General features: G+C 38.8%; 4 protein-coding genes across 4 annotated transcripts; all 4 read left to right on the top strand.

Annotated features, from left to right (window-relative positions):
- The first annotated feature begins 1,867 nt into the window (after positions 1 to 1,867).
- LOC138872021 (uncharacterized) lies at positions 1,868 to 3,323 on the top strand. Its single transcript, XM_070149964.1, has 2 exons — positions 1,868 to 2,029; positions 2,187 to 3,323. The coding sequence occupies exons 1-2, from the start codon at positions 1,868 to 1,870 to the stop codon at positions 3,321 to 3,323; spliced, it is 1,299 nt and encodes a 432-aa protein (XP_070006065.1).
- A 447-nt stretch (positions 3,324 to 3,770) lies between these two features.
- LOC104222978 (putative late blight resistance protein homolog R1B-12) lies at positions 3,771 to 5,309 on the top strand. The gene is made up of 3 exons (XM_009774327.2): positions 3,771 to 4,035; positions 4,175 to 4,423; positions 4,471 to 5,309. The coding sequence occupies exons 1-3, from the start codon at positions 3,771 to 3,773 to the stop codon at positions 5,307 to 5,309; spliced, it is 1,353 nt and encodes a 450-aa protein (XP_009772629.2).
- A 5,803-nt stretch (positions 5,310 to 11,112) lies between these two features.
- On the top strand, positions 11,113 to 12,065 carry LOC104233548 (glucuronoxylan 4-O-methyltransferase 3-like). Its single transcript, XM_009786959.2, has one exon. The coding sequence runs from the start codon at positions 11,141 to 11,143 to the stop codon at positions 11,948 to 11,950; it is 810 nt and encodes a 269-aa protein (XP_009785261.2). The 5' UTR covers positions 11,113 to 11,140; the 3' UTR covers positions 11,951 to 12,065.
- A 1,344-nt stretch (positions 12,066 to 13,409) lies between these two features.
- LOC104233550 (uncharacterized) lies at positions 13,410 to 16,783 on the top strand. The gene is made up of 3 exons (XM_009786960.2): positions 13,410 to 13,729; positions 15,830 to 15,944; positions 16,585 to 16,783. Exons 1-3 carry the CDS (start codon positions 13,505 to 13,507, stop codon positions 16,656 to 16,658), a joined length of 414 nt encoding a protein of 137 aa, XP_009785262.1. The 5' UTR covers positions 13,410 to 13,504; the 3' UTR covers positions 16,659 to 16,783.
- Positions 16,784 to 19,128: the final 2,345 nt, after the last annotated feature.

The following is a 19,128-nucleotide window of genomic DNA, read 5'->3' as shown; positions in this document are numbered from 1 at the left end:
CAGACCGGGTGACTGCCATGCAACAAACTATTGACGACTTGACAGAAAAGCTCAATGCTGTCAATGCTGCTTTACAGGGCCTGCTTCGAGGAGGTGGAAACCAAATCGGGGGCACTGTGAACCCCCCTTCCGCGACACAAAAACTGAAAATTCCTGAGCCAAAGACATACCGTGGATCTAGGAATGCCAAGGAATTGGAAAACTTCATCTTTGACATCGAACAGTACTTTGATGTTGTTGGGGGCCTAGAAGAAGCTAAGAAGGTAGCAACTGCTGCCATGTATCTTCAGGGTGATGCTAAACTTTGGTGGCGGGTGAAGTATGAAGCCATCAAGACCGGTGAAGATGCTCTCGAGACATAGGCAGAACTGAAGGCAGCCATACGCCTAAAATTCTTCCCCGAAAATGTTGAATACAATGCAAGGAGAAAGCTATGGGAGCTCCACCAGACCAAATCAGTACGGGACTACGTGCGGGAATTCTCTGCGCTTATGCTAAACATACATGACATGGGGGACAAAGACAAGCTCTTCACCTTCCTAGAAGGGTTAAAACCTTATGCCCGTATGGAACTACAAAGACAAAGGGTAGATACCTTACCAAAGGCGATCCAAGCAGCTGAATCCTTTGGGGACTATCAAGTGGAAGCTCGGAAGGATAGGCCTCAGCCGCCTGCCCGAGCAAGATTCAAAGGGGGCCAACCTAGCAATGGTGGCCCTAGCAGAAGTGGGGGAGATCGGAGTGCAACCAAATCTAAGGCTCTCTCCTCATGCAGCAATAGTGATGCGTCAAACACCAATGACAGGGAAAGAAAGCCTCATTCAGGGTGTCGTCATTGTGGCGGACCACATTAGAATAATGAGTGTCCACATGCACAGATGAACTCCCATCAAGCCTTTGATAATGGGACAGATGATGACACAGACGATGTAGACCAGACCGAACCAGTAGGTGCCTTTAATGCAATTGTTGGCTCCATTTCTAAGGCCTTTGCGGGAACTAGTGCTAGTATCTATAATAAGAAGGACCCCTGCCCAAGCACCAAGAAAGGGAAAAAGAAGGCGGATGAGAGGACTCCTCCTAAACAAGAGAGGACCTTAATGTTCGTTGAGATAAAAGTAAATGGCAAGCCCATTCGGGCGATGATAGACACGGGTGCTACCCACAACTACTTAGCCTCGACTCAGGTGGAGCGCCTTGGTCTAGTTGTAGGAAAAGGCAGAGGTAGTGTCAAGGCTATCAACTCACTTCCTCAGCCAGTGGGTGGGATAGCCAAAGAGGTACCAGTGAAGCTTGGCCCTTACGAAGGAAAATTCAACCTGCGTGTGGTGATCATAGATGACTTCGAGTTGATAGTTGGATTGGAATTCCTGAGGCAAACCAATACCATGCATGTACCGTATGCTGACATGTTACTAATGATGGGAGCAAACGGGACCAAGCCCTGCATTATCCCGTGCATGACCATGAAGATGGCCATTGAGAACATTTTGGCCTTGCAGTTGAAGAAGGGGGTCAAAAGACATGAACCTGCATTCCTGGCATCCCTCTGCATTGAAGATGTAGAACACTCCTCGGGTCCCATTCTTGAGCCCGTGAAGGAGCTACTACTGGAGTTTGAAGATGGCATGCCACAAGACATGCCAAAGCGACTACCGCCTAGGCGCACTGGTGCCAGGCGCGAAGCCACCCGCCCGGGCGCCTTACAGAATGTCACAACCCAAACTCACTGAGCTTCGGAGACAATTGACGGAAATGCTAGACACCGGGATCATCGTTCCCTCCAAATACCCATACGGGTCCCCTGTGCTTTTCCAAAAGAAACATGATGGTAGCCTGCGACTCTTGGAAAAAGGACTTGTCTAGTATGGCGGAAGGACAAGTCAGACCGCTTGACACAAGCGGGACTCTTGGAACCACTAGTTGTCCCAAAGAGACCTTAGGAAAGCGTTTCCTTGGATTTCATCACCGGATTGCCCAAGGTCGGAGATATCACAACTATCTTGGTTGTGGTAGATCAGTTTTCCAAGTATGCTACCTTTATTGCCGCCCCACAATATATATCAGCAAAAGATACAGCTCGACTCTTCTTCTCTCATGTCGTCAAATATTGGGGCCTGCCCAAAGACATTGTTAGTGATCGCGACTCACGCTTCATTAGCAACTTTTGGACCCAACTCTTTAAGTGCCTTGGGTCAAAGCTGAGTGACAACTCAAGTTTTCATCCACAATCTGATGGCCAGACGAAGCGGTTCAATGGTATGTTGGAGGAATATCTTCGCCACTTTGTAACCAAATCGCAGAAGAATTGGGTGAAGCTTCTGGATGCTGCTCAACTATGTTTCAATTCACAAAAGAGCTCTAGTACAAACAAAAGCGCTTTTGAAATTGTTACCGGACAGCAACCGCTACTCCCACACACAATCAATACACCAAATATGTCTAAATATCCTCCAGCTGCTAGCTTCTCAAAAGAGTGGAAGCAAAATTTGGAGATAGTGCAGAGCTATTTTGTCAAAGCTCAAAAGCGGATGAAGAGGCATGCTGATCGGAATCGTCACTTTGTTGAATACCAAGTAGGAGACAAAGCGATGGTCAAAATTCCAAAGTGGTACTTATTTGCGGGGGTCCATGACCCTCGCCTATTGCAAAAATACATTGGACCCTTGTCCATTGAAAGGCGCATTGGGAAAGTTGCATACTGTGTGGATACCCCAGCTTGGTGGAAAATTCATCTTGTCTTCCATGTCATCCTCCTGAAACCTTTTCTGGAAGACACGGAGGATCCTTCACTGAGCCATCTCACAATACCCAGTATTCGAGGTCCCAATTCAACCGGAAAAAGGCGTGTTAAAGCTATCCTTGATGATAGAGTGATACATGCCTCAAGGAAAGATCACCAAGAGTTCGTGGTGAAATGGCATGGTTGTGATGCAGAGGAGAACACTTGGGAGAGGGGAACAAACCTCAAAGCCTACAAGAGCCTAATTGAAGATTATTTTGCAAGTACGGCCCCGAGGACGTCTCCAACTCAGCTGGGGGAGAATGTCATGGGCGGCTTTCCAACCATGCCCCATGACCCCTTGGGTGTGCCCCGTGGCGTCCTAGTAAGCCTCTCAATGCCTAGCGCCGCGGACGGCCCTGTGGTCTTGGCCGTGCCAAGTGACAAGCGCGCATGTGCCTCTGTCACCCTACCGATATCTCTCGCCAGTGCCCAACCTCAGGCAAATGCCAGTAGCGCCACACACACAGACAATGCCATGCACACAGACCCTGATGCCAAAGACTATGTTGCTGACAACGGACCTATTTCTGCCTTGTAGAAAACTAAGTCCTTTTCATTGTAAATATAGAGTAGTTTTATTCCATGTACTTCCATTATGTTTCTCTAGCTTAATCAAGTCTAGTCTTGTAGCTTTGGTTTATTTTTTTAAAGCATTATTAGGGGGATCAAGCATTCGAAACTTTCTAGCAAGCAAACAATTCTCTGTACTGGTGTCTCTTCCCCTCGACACCGCGTTGCCTTTCTGTAATAGCTTTCATTAATACAATCAAACTTTTTTTCATTCTCAATTCTCATTTTTGTTCTCTCAATTTCTCTTGACATTGGTTTTTCCGTACGGCACTGATAATCACGTCTAGCGTACGGAGGGGACCTCAGTTGGCGGACAATAACTGCACTGACATCAGTTGCTTAGCCTTACGTCGCCCTTCCAAGGAATCTCAGGAAGGCGCTGCATAACAGTTCTCATGTTTTAGGCATGAAGGTAATGCAGTCAAGTTATGATCATTTGGAAGATCATTTAAAGCCTTACCTTCTGTACATGGGATCGTTTCTAGAAGACTATAGGATTCCAGTGTCTGATTTGCTGAAGCTTTGGATGGGTGAAGAGTTTGTACTGGATGTTGTCATAGAAAATATGGAGGAAGCAGCTAGAGTTTGCTTGAATGATCTGCTTAACAGAAGCCTAGTAATGGTCTCTGAGAAGAGACTCGATGGTGACATAAAATACTGCATATTGCACGATGTTGTGTGTAAGCTTTTTGGTGGAAAACTTAGAGAAAAAAAGTTTTAAGTGGCTCGCAGAGCCATACAATCCATATCAACATTTGCAATATTCCAAGGAATCGCGGTTATGCATTTATATTCATGATGATCTGGTTGAATAATTAGATCATTCTGAATATCGACTGGATAAGGTTCCATTGTTGGACTCCGAGGAAACAAAGTCATTGGAGTACATTGCTCATCTAGTATTCAACACATGGAGCCGATCAGATCCTCTACCTTTACTTGCTAAATTAAGACTTGTTCGGGTGTTGCATTTCTTGGATGTGGAGTTTCCACGTTCTTGGGCTACAGCTGTAAAATCATTAACTCACTTGAGGTACCTTGCAATTAAAGACTTTGATTTGACTTCAAGTGGGTATCTCACATGCACGATCTTCAAACTCTAACGGTTCATTCAGATAGATGGGGTTATTTAAAGACATCGCCAGCAACTATCCGGAAAATGATCAAGCTAAGGCATGTGAATCTAACCGAGCTTCTCTTGTTATGGGAAGATAGCTGTGACCTAGTATTGTTTGAAGAATCTTCAGAAACAATGCTGGAGAATTTGAAGACATTTAGCACTTGCACGATATATGAGGATGAGAAAAATCCAAGGTTTTGGTGGAGGTTCTCGAATATTGAAGAACTCAACCTCGGGATTGTAGGTATATCTGCTATTCCATTATTTCCCATACCAGAAGTTCATACTCAACTTCAATCTCTTGAACTATATCTCCTGGAAGCGTCAGGATTCGAGTCTTCAGTTGGATGGACCAGTTGCTTTGTCTTCCCTTCAAATCTTAGGCAGTTGTCCCTTCTTGAAATTTGTCTAACGGAAGAAATGGCTTCAAACATTGCAAGATTGCGGAAGCTTGAGAGTCTGAAACTGACTAAGACAGATTTTTTGGGAGAAAACAGTTGGGATGTCACAGATGTCGAGTTCCCTGCACTCATATACTTATCATTACTATCTCGTGATATCAGAGGACGGAATGCTTCAGAGGAATCCTTTCCCATGCTTGAGCAGCTAGTTATCCACGGTTGTCGCGACCTCGAGGAGATCCCTCTTAGCTTTGCCGATATTCCAACACTCCAACTTATTGAAGTGGAAGACTGCTTGAACTCTATTGGGGATTCAGCTATGGATATTAAAAGAGAAGTAGAAGAAACCAGTAGATGTGATAATCTCCAAGTTCTTATATCGAAGAAGTACAGACAACTAATTAAAGCTGGTAAGACAGTTCAACACTGCTAGCTTTGTTAATTACATGTGATATGGAAAACAATTTTTAGTAGTCTCTCATCTCTTGCATAACAATTTTCAGTAACTTGCATCTTGCATACAGAAGTTCTACTATCCAATCGGCATTACTATTATTTATATCATACTCAAGAAGCATATTGGAAAGTATACATAGAAGTTTCATGCATATACTTCATCAAATGCTTATGTTTGTGCTTCGTCATAGCTACACAAAGATGAATTGAGTTGTTCTGATATGCTTCATTCTGTGTTATTTCAGGTTAGCAATGGGTCATCAACGAGCTAATTATGTCTGTTGGATTCCAATGTCTTTTTAGTTCTGTAATTTGCTGAAAATTAGGCTGGATTAATCAATGCCTTTTTTTAGTTCTTTTATTGTTTTTATCAATGCATATGTTTCAATCGTGTAATGTTGTTGTAACAGTAATTTGTGAAAGTTCTTATTTGGTGGGAAGACAGAATTTGTCGACTCCATATTCATTTGCTTATTTGAATGTAATAATACAGCCCCTTAAATCTTTCATATTTGTGGATTTTTAAACTAAAAAAGATGTATGATTAAATATTATCGCTTCTAATTTTATGAACCATAAGGCTTTGGATAGCCACTTGAAAACTGGAAACTTGCAAAAAAATCTGCAGATAAATCTTCAGCAAACTAAAATATCTCAACAATAATAACTATGCTTTAGTCACAAATAAATTGGCATCGATGATATGAATCTTCGTTTCTTTCTTTAAGCTCAACATATCATCAACGGAATTTTAAATTTAAAAAGCCTAGACATTAAAAATAAAACTATACTTCTCCTACAACTAAATAAGTTAATAGACCTAATAAACAATTCACCATTCTTTTTTTGGGTTAAAGTTTTGCAATGGAGTTAATGTTAGTAAACTGTATATGTAAAATAATTCTGGAAATATAATTAATGAACATAAACAGAAATGAACATAAACAGAAATGAACAACAAAATAATAGAAAACCAATTCGAGCCCACTGAATTCACAATGTTTTCTTAAGGAATTTAATCCCCTCCTAGTACCCAAGGTTATGGATTATTTTCTCCCAGGATAAAACGAATTACACACTGGTATAGTGGTATTTCAAACCCCAACGTCTCAGCGAACACAAAGTTCGGTAGCAAATCACACTTACTGTTGCTTTGTTTGATGCTAAAAGTATGCAGAAGAAGGAGGAGAAACTCAGGAAATCGTATGACAATTCTGAGCAGAATAGTTGTAACAACCCGACCGGTCGTTTTGAGCTTTTGCACTTTGCTTGCCAGTTCTTGGGTATGACTAGCCCCGTGTGATGTATTATGACTTATTTAAATCATCGGTTTGGCTTTCAGGATGATCAGAATGAATTTGGAATAACCGTTTTCAGTTTGAAGCTTAAAAATTTAAAAGGTTTGACCAAGTTTTGACTTGTTAGCATATGATCTCATATTGGAATTTTTATGATTTGGTTAGATCTGTTAGGTGATTTGGGATTTAGGAGCGTGATCGGAATGTGTTTTGGAGGTCCGGAGTAGATTTAGGCTTGAATTGGCGAAATTGAAAGTTTTCCGGTTGATAGGTGAGATTTTGATATATGGGTCAGAATGGAATTCCGGAAATTGGAGTAGGTCCGTTGTGTTATTTGTGACGTGTGTGCAAAATTTCAGGTCATTCGGACGAGGTTTGATAGACTTTTTGATCGAATTCGGAATTCGGAAGTTTTGGAATTCTTAGGCTTGAATCCGAGGGTGATTCGATATTTTGATGTTGTTTTGAGCGTTCCGAAGGGTGGAACAAGTTTGAATGATGTTTTAGGATTGGTTGGCATGTTTGGTTGAGGTCCCGTGGGGCCTCGAGTGAGTTTCGGGGTGGTTCCGGACCATTTCTAAGCTATTTTTAGCTACTGGTTTTTGGCTACAGCAGTGTTCTACGCGATCGCGGGGAATTGGATGCGATCGCGATGAGTAAAAAAAGAAAAAAAATGTCAGTGCTTCGCGATCGCGGATGAACCTTCGTGATCGCATAGAGTAAATATTATGCTGCACTGATCCAATTTTGGAAGCTTATATCTCACAATCTATAAGAAATTTGGAAATGATCCAAAATTAAAGTTGTAGCCCTTTGTGTCTAGTTTTCAGAAATGTAAATTAATTAGAATTTTAAGTTGTGTACAAAAAGTTATGCAGGTTACACTATAGGCAGTCCGGGAAGGGTTTAGGAATCTCTAATGCACAGGGCTGACTTTGGAAGCTTTTATATCACAATATATTAAGAGTCAGGAAATGAGCAATATATGAAATTATATCTCTTGGTGTCTAGTTTTCAGAACATCAAACCATTTATCATTTGGAGTTGTGTGCAAAAAGTTATGACCATTACACTGGAGATTGTCTAGAAAAGCGGAGAACTTGTTCTTCGCGATCGCGAAGAGCAAAGTTTGGGCTGAGAAAAGTTGTGCTTTGTGATCGTAAAGCATTTTCTGCGATCGCGAAGAGTATATACCTGGGCAGAATGTTTTAAAGACCTGTTCCGCAACTTTGAACCCTTTTTATACCATTTTTGAACGGGAAAAGAGCTTGGAGGCGATTTTGAAGAGAGAAAATCATTGTTCTTCATTGAGGTAAGGATTTTGGACTCTTAAACTTGATTAGTTGTGATTAAGGTACGAAAATATCAGTGTAAACTCATGAAAATCAATAGAAAAAGGTGGAGTTAGGGCTTGAGATTATGAGACCTTCTAGGAATGATTTGAGGGGTCAAATGAACTCCGATTTTCGAGTTCTTTATATGTACGGACTCGTGAGATGATGAAGAACATTTTGGTATAAAGTTTTTCTAGTTCCGGGATGCTGGACCGGAGGCCGGGTTTGAGCAATTTCGGGATTTTGATGTTAAATTGGATATTTTCAAGTGGGCTTCGTTCCCTTAGCATATTTTAATGATTATGTACTGATTATGGCTAAATTTGGAGCATCCGGAGGTCGATTCATGCGGGCGAGGCATCGCGGGCTAGATTTTGGATCGGATCGAGGTAAGTGATGATTGTAAATACTGTCCTAAGGGTTTGAAACCCCGGATTACACATCGTGGTGTTACTTTGAGGTGACGCACACGTTAGATGACAAGCGTGGAGTTGTGCACCGTTGGGGATTATGACTTGGTCCGTCCCGTATGACTGTTAAGTCGCGTATTTGATTCGATATCTTATGATATTCTATATTTTAGAGATTGATATTATATTTTTGGATGTATGCCATGTTTGGGGCCTTGTGCCGACCTGTTGAGACCCTTAGGGGCATTTTTACTATTTTTCCTCACTCTATGTGTTTGATAGCATATCCTCAGTCATGTTTTACCTGTTTATTGTTTAAAATCTGGTTTTATCACTATATTTCTTAAAAATGTAAAAACTGCTTGGGCTGAGTTTCCTGTTTTACTGATGGTCCAAGTGATCGTGAGTTGATGACTGAGATAGACCGAGTGTCTGATTGTGAGGTTGATGACTAAGATAGACTGAGAGTCTGATGGTGAGGTTAATGACTGAGAGAGGTCGAGGGCTTGGCTGTGAGAATTATATATCTATGGATCGGGCTGCACGCCGCAACAATATATATATATATATATATATATATATATATATATATGTATGTATGTATATGGATCGGGCTGCACGCCGCAACGATACTTATATGGATTGGGATGCATGCCGTAGCGATATGTTGGATCCGGCTGCACGCCGCAGCGATATAGCGCTTGGGTTGTAGGAGCCCCTCCGGAGTCTGCACACCCCCCAGTGAGCGCAGTCGACTATATATATGGATCGGGCTGCACGCCGCAGCGATATGTGGATCGGGCTGCACGATGCAGCGGTTACTATATGGTACCTATTGAGCGTAAGTGCTGAGTGTGAGCGCTGATTGGTAAGAGTTGAGTCACGAGTGACTGAGAGGCTAGCCCAAGGGGCGATAGATATATACATGCACATGAGTGATGCTTGCCTGAGGGGCTTGGTTATGAACTTATTGATTTTCCCTCCTCTTTAAGTGAGTTTCTATCGAATATGTTGAATTATTGACTGCTTTCACTCATCTTTACACTTAGCCTCTGTCGAAAACGTTGAATAAATGTTTTTAAACAACTTTCATTTAAGATGGGTTTTATGAGATGTTCAGAAATTAATCACTGATTTGGCTTTTGTTATTTCCACTGAGATTTTCTTGTTATGAGGTGTTTATGACTCCTGTTTTGCTCGAGGGGCTGTTTACGAACTATGTTTTGCCCGAGGGGCCGATTATGATTTTTCATCTCTTTTATCAAAAATGGTATTGAATCCCTACTGAAACTGTCGGAAGGCATTTTAAATAATTTTTACCAAAAGCTGGATTTTAAATGAGGCGATTGACTCGTATTCTGATTTAGCAGCATGTGTGCTTATGGAGTTTAACATAAATGTGGATTCATTGTTTCCTACTGCTCGGTCTTTATTTACTCTTATTACTTACTGGGTTGGAGTACTCACATTACTCCCTGCACCTCGTGTGCAGATTCAGGTATTTCGGAACCCGGTGGCGAGTGTTGGTTGCTCAGACGCGGAGTCATCAGAGTTAGCAAGGCGTGACTGCACGACGTTCGCAGCACTGATACCTTCCTCTCTTTTTTTTCATTTCTGTACTAAGTACATTTTGACTGTTTTTGTTGTTCCAGACGTTGGTAGATGCTCATGGCTAGTGACACCCCGATGTCGGGCTTGTATGTTATTCCGCACTGTTTATTCAGACGTATTATGAAATATTGTTTAACTAAAGGCTTAAAAATGACTCTAGATGATTAAAGGGTTATATGAGTGTTGTGTCGGCTGGTCTTGTCTTCACGAGAGGCGTCATCACGAACGGGCCGGTTTGGGGTCTTGACAATAGTGTTGTATTTATAGCCAAAGTTGGGTTGAAATCTGAAGAGGTGCAACTCTTTAGAATGGTTGTTTATGCAAAACACGGCCTCTCTTTTCAGCAGCTTTGTTGTCCTCTTCGATACTCAACAATAAAGAGGAAAAATAAAGTTAATATTAATATTTATTTTAATATTAATATTCTGTTATTAAAACAAATATTTAATAATATTTCTGTTAATATTTTACTATTAACAAATAAATTTGGTCAAAAAAATTAATCAATGAAGTCGAGCGAGCGACGACGGCGCGAGACTTGCCTTCTTCTCAACTCTTTAAGAGCTAGAAGAAGAGCAATTGCTTATATACCCATAAAAAAACCTCTTCCTCTTCCAATATGGGACAATGTCCCTTTGCCAAGGGGGAAAACTTAAAATTTCACTCAAAAATTTCATTTTCCTCCATTTCTCATTCACCCTCTTTTAAGTGTTTAATATAATTAAATACATAAAACCCAACAGTTAATAGTTAAGAGTATTACTGCCATTGGACTAGCAATTCTCGTTATCGTATTAGACTGTCTACTACTGAAATATCCCTGATATTTTGTTCCTAGACATGGCTTGCTCCAAATAGTTTATATGTCATAACAAACACGTTATTAATTAATTTGTTAGGGTCATGCACTTAAGTATTGAATTTGAGCTTGATTAACGCATTTGGATGTTACATAGGCAAAAGACAGTGCATCTTTTTCATTTCAAATTAAGAAACAAATCATGTGAGATTAATGTTTAATTGAGGATTCTTTCCCCTATCCATTTCAAAACTATTTAAAAAAACAAATCATCTAGCTCCAAATACTCTCAAATTCCTCATCTAGTCCCTATTACCATGAAAGAACACCAAACAACATCCAAAAACAAGCACACTATGATTATCAATAAGCTCATATTATCTTGTATGTTCTTCATATTTCTCTTATATTTGATACTAAGAACAAATTCTCCATCTTTCAACCTAAAAAACCTACCAATACACTCATCAACTTCCTCAACATGCAACAAAATTCCACCATCTCTAGCTGAAGCACTTTTCCACTATGCAGCTACCAATATTACACCCCAACAAAAGCACGACGAAATTTCGATGACCTTTAGGGTACTTGAGAAGAAATCACCATGCAATTTCTTGATCTTTGGACTTGGATTTGATAGCTTAATGTGGAGTTCATTCAATCATAATGGACGAACTATCTTTATCGAAGAAGATAAAGATTGGATCGAGAAAATTACTAAAGAAGTACCTACAAAAATAGAAGCATATCATTACACATATGAAACTAAACTTGATCAAGCCACTGAACTTCTAAATATTGGTAGAAGGGAAGATTCTTGCAAAATAGTGGGCGATCCAAGAAATTCTAAGTGTCCACTTGCCCTAAAAAATTTGCCAAAACAAGTTTATGAAATTGAGTGGGATGTTATAATGGTAGATGCACCAACAGGTTCTTCATTTGATCAACCTGGTCGAATGAATGTGATATATACTGCTGGATTATTGGCTAGAAATAAAGAAAATGGAGAAACTGATGTATTTGTGCATGATTGTAAAAGGTATGCTGAAGATAAATTTTCAAGGAGTTTTCTTTGTGAGGAATATATTAGAGAGGAAGTTCGTTATCTTAGGCACTTTACTATCCCAAGTTATAGAAGTGGTTTAATTAAATCCTTCTGCCCTTGAGTCCTAGTCTTGTCGAGGGTGAAATTTTATCACGTTGAATTTTTTGTTTTTTCCTATAGTCTTTTAATTAACATATAGTTTCAAGTGTGGGATAATATATATTGAGTCAAAAAATACACGAATGAGGGAATTCGTATGTGGAAAGCCAAACTACTTGTATTTGTTTTAATTTTCTTGTTTTATGTATTTTTGAAAAGTATTGGTGTGAGTTGATGCAAAAAATTCTGCATTAAGTATAGTTGAATTTATCATAATCCATTGAATAAGAGCGACTCAAGATCGTGAGGGTTCAAAAAAGAAAGAAATGAAGTAATTCTTCTATATGAATCAAATAAAAAAAATTACCTATTCACTTTGAAGGTCTTTCATAATATATTTTGCAAATTGGCTTTTGGTGATATCATTTGATTCTTGGAATGTTTTAGACAAATATGTGATTAGAATTTTTAAATTAAATAAAACATGTGATATAAATTAAATGGAAATGAAATAAAAATATAACTAAAAGGAAATTAATGCTTCATCTTGATAATTGTTTTGATTGAAAGATCAATATTAGGTTTAATTGGAGTTGGCAAGGATGATATACTGAACTGTTAGGATTTTGCCCTAAATTTTTAATCTATTAGGACTCTCTTTCTTTAAAAAAAGGAAAAAAACTTTTAAACGGATTAAATTTCCTTCATATGCCTTATACTTTTCTTGGTAGAGAAATTTGGCACTTCTATAAACTGAGACTTCCTTCTCAAACAACAACAACAAAAAAAAAATCACAATATAGTCATTAAAGAGCCTTGTTTAAGAAGAGATCTTCTCTCAATAGTTTTTATAATTTTTATACTAGTTTTTATACGTAGGTCAATTGACTAAATCCTATTATAGTATCCTATTTTAGTATATTGTCATCTATTTATTGTCCACTAAATTTTATATTGTTAGTTTTCGCATGCACCATGTTATTTCGATCCTAACATGCACATCGAGTTCTTAGAAAATGGAAATACCGCTATTTTACCTTAAAATAAATTAGATATATAAGTTTGGAGAATTCTTAATGCATAATTAACAATCGTATATAACAATTGCACCAATTACTTGATCTAACTGATTCATTTTATTCTTTGGATATCTTTCTAAGCTAATAACTCGATTTTTTGGCCATAACAATTACATGCTTCAACTAATAGTAACAGAAAAAAATTACAGCACATGACATAAATTGATGTATATCCTACACTAATAAGCAAATAAATCAAGCATCCCACGTGATTAGGATAGTTTAATAAGACCACATGTATCTAATTTTGGCATATAACTAGCTTACCAATTTTGGTAAAAGTAATAGTTTAACTGGGAAAAGTTTCTCAAAAGAACTGTAATTATATTAACATAGGTGTCCAAAATATGCGCTTTGACCAATTTGAAGTACTTAATTGTTAAATTGTGAAATTAGAGGTCTGGATTTGAAACGACGTCGTTTGCTTCTCCAATTCTTCTCTCCTTTATCTTCTTGCATCGGTTGTCGTCCTCATAGTAACACTGCAATTTTTGAGAATGGCGAAAGGGAAGAAAGAGCTGCTAGCGTCAGCACCATGGAGGGTAGAGTCAGAACAAGACGACAAATTCAAAGACGCAAGGCTCAAAGTCACTAGCCAACCAGGTCAAACGCCGACTATGCACGTTCCTGGTAAAAAATCCGTGAAATCCAATGTTAATGAAACTGATGATTCTCTTGAAATTGACCCTGAACTTCGTTACAGCTTCCAACGTAACTTTCAGGTCCCTCTCTCTCTCTCTTTCTGTGTGTGTGTGTGTGTGTGTGTGTGTTATGTAGATATGTACAGATAGGTTACAGGCAGTGTAATTTATGTAGCCGGCCCTAAGCTTGTAGATGAATTTGTAGAACTAATAGCAGCAAAATCAACGACCGGTCCAAGTTATCCAATGTTGACCATGGCATTTTCCATCATGAAGACAATATGGAACTTGAATTGGGTCTTCTAGTTAAAAGATGGAGAGCTGAATTGGGTTCCACAACCTAAAGTGGTCATATGTGTGAGATTAGCATACCTCATATGGTTTCACTTTCGTAGAGAAGGATTGTTAAATCATTATGAGGTGGAGGTGGTTTAAAGGTACTAACATTCATTTTGGTGAAGTATTTTGGTTGTCATAGAGCGCATAGGCCTTAATTTAACAACTTAGACAACTCACTGTAGCATCAAAGTGGCTTTCAGTGTATTGCTTGTGTCAGGAAAAGCAGTACATTTAGTAGATAATATATATTAGGGTAGATTTGTAGTAGTTCTGCGCAACGAGGAAACTTGTGCTTTGTTATGGTTCAATTGCAGCTCTATGCCCTTCTATGTAAGTGGAGGGACAGTAAGTTACTATGTGTCAAAGTACTAAATTAGTTCCTTGTCTATAGTTGAACTCGGGCGGTTTTCCCCTTATACCGGTTTTTTTCTTATTTAGTCCTCAACGTTGAGAGCAAGACAATAAATAATTGCAGCAACTTGAAAATACATGAAAAATAAAGTGAAAAAGAAAGGGAAACTATTACAGTAAAAGGAAAATATAAAGGCACAAGGAAGAATCTAAGGACAGCGATGATATTGGGATTTGGGAAGCTCCTCCATTCGTACCTATCCCTTCTCATTGCAATTAGCTGCAGCCACCTCTGTGCTTCAGTACACCATTGTCTGCTTTGCTTCTCCTTCGTCTCTCATCCTTTTACTCTTCAACCACCCTTGTCCACTCCTTTGAGCTCTTCTCCAATGCCCTCTATTCCTCTCCTCACATTTGTTACTTCCGCAGTTTCACTCTCTCTCATCGCCTGGCTGCTTCTTACAGATGCCTTGCTTAAACTTACTTTTTAGCATTTAATCAAGCATATCATGAGTCTCATTTGATAGTGCAAAAGTCTGTGCTCAATGGTTTTGTCCCATGATCTCCTAGTGCTTAAGTTTAGGGTTTTGACAAGGATACTCGCTATGGTTTTGGGGTTTTTTTCATGCATCAATGAATCATATGTTGAAAAATATTTTGCGCTTTTGGATGATAGCAATATCAGATTAGCTTTAGGAGGTTCCAGATGGTCTTTCTGTGTCGAGAATCCTTGGAGTTGAAATTTTGGGCATATTTTCAAGCGAATACATGAATCATTTGGGGTAATAAAATAATCAAAGCTGAAGAAGGATGAAAATGGAGAGTATTGTATAAAACCAAAATAAATGGATGTGTAATAGAGGTTTGATTGAAGAATTGAGTGAAGGAACTGTGGCATATGGATGGCGAAGCTAGGGAGCAGATGTATGGTCCAGGGCTTTGGTCTAGTGGTAGGAGCAGAATGTGTGATGTGTAGATTAGGTGCACATCACGGGTTCGAATCCTCCCGCGGACAAAAGCCTGTATTTTAGTACAGAAGGGTAGAGGGGCGGACTCACTATCAATCGAGTTTCAAACCATGCGCCACTGATCCTCAGGGATTTCTCTTATCAAAAAGAAGAAGAAAAAAAGATGGCAAAGTGCATAATCCAAACGTTCTTGATGATTCATTCTTCATATGTTTGTCTAAATCTTATTACAGAGATTTGCATTTTCAAAACCAATTGCAGTCTAAATCTAAAATTAAAGCTGCAGAGATTACAGTCAAAAGGGAACTCATATCTGATTCTAAGAAGTACAGGACGTAGGAAATTTGGAAAATTAAGTGGTTTCTCTGTTTTGATAAAGGATGACTACCTTCAATATCAGTATCTACTATACTTAACAAAAAAAGAATATTTCTGTGTTTGTTGTACTCTTAAATTCTATTGAGCCTTTGATTTTTCTTGCTTGGTTACAAAATATTTATACGGTTCTGGCATTTATTTGCAGTTTCTTCAACGTGTCTTCAGCATTGACACTGTTGTTAAACCTCTGCCTCCTGCAATGGCATATAATGTTGCTCGTAACTTGACCTTCTTCACGAGTATCTTTACACAATTCTTTGGTAAGTCTATTTGTCTGTTGCATATTACTAACTTTTTTCTAGGGGAAAAGGGTCCTTCCTTTGTGGTGTCCCCTTGGGAGCTACTTTTGGCTAGTTGGTTCTTATCATGTTTCCACTGAACTGTTTGTTCTTCTCATGAAGACTCCTTTGTTTGCTTCTTTTGGGGTTTCTGTCCTTGTATCTTTTTGTTTCGAGGTTGGGGATTATTTGGAGGTTTTTCTTTTTGGTTTGCAAGTAAAGCTTAGCTGGGCTTGAACTTTGGAGTTTTGGGTGTTAGGCTGGGCCTTAAAACAATAAGCATTATTTATTTAGTTGTATATATGCAAGCTGATGGAAGTTGCAAATTTAAGGTGGGGATGTATTCATGACAAGCATAATCTTCTGCGGTTTGAATAAAAGATGAAAGGTGAAAAAAGATTTTCTTTTGTTTCCACCTTATCAAAAAAAAAAAAATTTCTTTTGTTTCCCCCTTTGTTCTTTTGGATCTTCTTTTGCTATCGAGGGGTGGATAGTACAAGGAAAGCAGATGAAGCATGAAGATCATCTGTTTCCTTTTCCGCCCTCTTCTTTTTTGGCCGTTCTAAAAACTTTTAGACATCTTTCATTTCCTTTCTTTAATCGAAAATTTTCATTTTGGCAGATCCAGAAGGAATAGCAAATGCACAAAAATCTCTTGGCTTAGGACAGGAAGAAAAAGTTCGTAAGGTCCGTTAACGGAGTCTCTGCAAGGAGTGTTGAGTTTTCTTTTTCCTTTGCTGTACCTCATATTTTCTGGAGACTCAGGCAGTTTTGTACTCTATATGCATTTGCTGATAAATGACAAGTAATCTTAAAGCTCATTAGTTTACCAGCACAAGTGCTAATGACCTCCTATTCAGATGAGAATCTCTACGCGACTAGCCCCATTTAGTCATTCCACATTTTGATATGAACTTCTGATAATAGGGGCCCAATTTAGCTTAAAACATGTGAGATCTCTTCTGAATGGAAAAGTTCTTTGTCTTCTTGATCCTTGTCAACAATTTTTTCTGGATAACAGGTGTTTCTACATCTGGATTTTACAATATTAACAGCACTGCTGTTTTCTTCTGCAAAGGTTCACCTTCATAGTAGAATAATTTCTGCAGAACATCAGGTGATTTCTTATATCTGTCCAAACCGTAATGGACAGAGTTACCCGGTATCTCTGTTGGGTATCTGTGCTAGTGGAATGTAGCAGGTACCCTGTGCAGAGGCAGATCCAGGATTTGAAACTTGTGGGTTCAGTATTCTAATTCTTTTAAGTTACTGGGTTCTAAATTAATAATTTATGCATAATTCAATAAATTTGTAAAACAAATACAGAGTTTGGATAAAAGTTATTGGGTTCAGCCGAACCCGTATCGGAAGGGCTAGCTCCGCCCCTAACCCTGTGGAATTAGTCAAGGTGCATGCAAGTGGCTTGGACGCCACAGTTATATATATTATATAAATAAATTAAAGAAAAGATAGAGGAGAGTGAAGTGAAATGCACTCGAATCTATTGAACTTCTGCAAAACCTCCGATGTTTACTTTACTGTGTTTTAATCTAGAACTACAAGGCACTGTAACTCTTCGTTCAGTACTGTAATAGTTTAGTTTTTGTTTATCAATAAAAAGCTTTCCTTAGCAAAAAAATACGAGTTACTCATGTTATTTCAGCTTAGTAAAAAAGGTCCCCTATTTGAGTTTATCTTTCTGAAACAGCGGGTGCATATGTACCCATTGTATCAAACGTGAACTATATACGTAGTGTTATAAATATATTATATTATGGATGTTCATTTAGTACTCCGTTGTAAATAATTTTCCTGAAGAAGCTTATTCATATGGGACTCCACCGTAAATATGTTTATCTATTTAGTACTCTATTGGAAATAAGCTTCCTGAAGAAGATTATCACTTCGGTACCCGGTTATGGATAAACATTATCCTAGGTAGAAGATTATCCATATCGGGTATAATAAGCTTATCCATTCAGTACTCCGTTATGGATAAACATTGCTCTCAGTAGAAGATTATCCATATCTGGTATAGTAGCAGCTTACACAACAGCTTGTAGTAGCAGCTTGCAGTAGCAACTTACACAGCAGCTTGCAGTAGCAGCTTACACAACAACTTTCTTTCTTCTATAAATAGAAGAGATTTCAGTTCATTATATACATCAGTTTGAATTCGAATAATATATCAGTTTCTCTCTATACTTGTCTTTACTTTATAGTCTTTATTTTATAACACGTTATCAGCACGAAGCTCTACCATCTCGAGCAAATATTTTGAAAGTATCTGAGGTAAGAACTTTCTTTTCCTAAATAATGTCAAATCTTTCTAAACTTGAATTTGTAGCCCTGGATATATCGGGCAAAAGCTACATGTCTTGGGTGCTTGATGCTGAAATTCATCTTGATGCGATGGGTCTGGCAGACACCATCAAAGACAAAAATCAGGCATCAAACCAAGACCGTGCCAAAGCAATGATATTCCTACGCCATCACCTTGATGAGGGCCTGAAAATGGAATATCTTACTGTTAAAGATCCAGTCATACTGTGGAATAATTTGAAAGATAGATATGACCACCTGAAGATGGTCGTTCTTCCACAGGCACGATATGATTGGACTCATCTAAGGCTACAAGATTTTAAATCTATCAGTGAGTATAATTCTGCTATGTTCAGAATTATTTCCCAATTGAAGTTATGTGGTGATAATATTACTGATCATGATATGTTGGAGAAAACTTTCACCACTTTTCATGCCTCGAATATGCTCCTGCAGCAGCAATATCGAGAGATGGGATTTAAAAAGTATTCTGAACTTATCTCACATCTTCTTATAGCAGAGCAACATAATGGGCTATTAATGAAAAATCATGAAAGCCGACCTATTGGTTCTTGTCCATTCCCTGAAGTGAATGAGACGAACTTCCACCAGGCTAAACGTGGAAAAGGTCGTGGCCCCAATCGTGGTCATGGTCGTGGTCGGGAAAGAAACTCTAATCATGGTAATAATAATGCACCAAAGAACACTCCTCACCACCAGCAGTGGAAAAGAAAGGAACAAAAGCATGAAGCGGTGCAAGCACCAAATGCAGAAAATGCATGCTATAGATGTGGAGAAAAAGGGCACTGGTCACGTACCTGTCGTACGCCAAAGCACCTGGTTG

The sequence above is a fragment of the Nicotiana sylvestris genome, chromosome 6 (genome assembly GCF_000393655.2).
Source record: "Nicotiana sylvestris chromosome 6, ASM39365v2, whole genome shotgun sequence".
Lineage (NCBI taxonomy): Eukaryota > Viridiplantae > Streptophyta > Magnoliopsida > Solanales > Solanaceae > Nicotiana > Nicotiana sylvestris.
This window is presented reverse-complemented; position numbering and strand designations above follow the sequence as displayed.

Coding starts and splice junctions, on each gene's coding strand:
- LOC104233550 (XM_009786960.2), top strand. CDS start 13,505: ATGGCGAAAGGGAAGAAAGAGCTGCTAGCGTCAGCACCATGGAGGGTA. Junction 13,730..15,829: donor GCTTCCAACGTAACTTTCAG/GTCCCTCTCTCT, acceptor ATTTATTTGCAG/TTTCTTCAACGTGTCTTCAG. Junction 15,945..16,584: donor TATCTTTACACAATTCTTTG/GTAAGTCTATTT, acceptor TCATTTTGGCAG/ATCCAGAAGGAATAGCAAAT.
- LOC104233548 (XM_009786959.2), top strand. CDS start 11,141: ATGATTATCAATAAGCTCATATTATCTTGTATGTTCTTCATATTTCTC.
- LOC104222978 (XM_009774327.2), top strand. CDS start 3,771: ATGCAGTCAAGTTATGATCATTTGGAAGATCATTTAAAGCCTTACCTT. Junction 4,036..4,174: donor CATATTGCACGATGTTGTGT/GTAAGCTTTTTG, acceptor TTGAATAATTAG/ATCATTCTGAATATCGACTG. Junction 4,424..4,470: donor AGACTTTGATTTGACTTCAA/GTGGGTATCTCA, acceptor CGGTTCATTCAG/ATAGATGGGGTTATTTAAAG.
- LOC138872021 (XM_070149964.1), top strand. CDS start 1,868: ATGGCGGAAGGACAAGTCAGACCGCTTGACACAAGCGGGACTCTTGGA. Junction 2,030..2,186: donor GTGGTAGATCAGTTTTCCAA/GTATGCTACCTT, acceptor CAACTCTTTAAG/TGCCTTGGGTCAAAGCTGAG.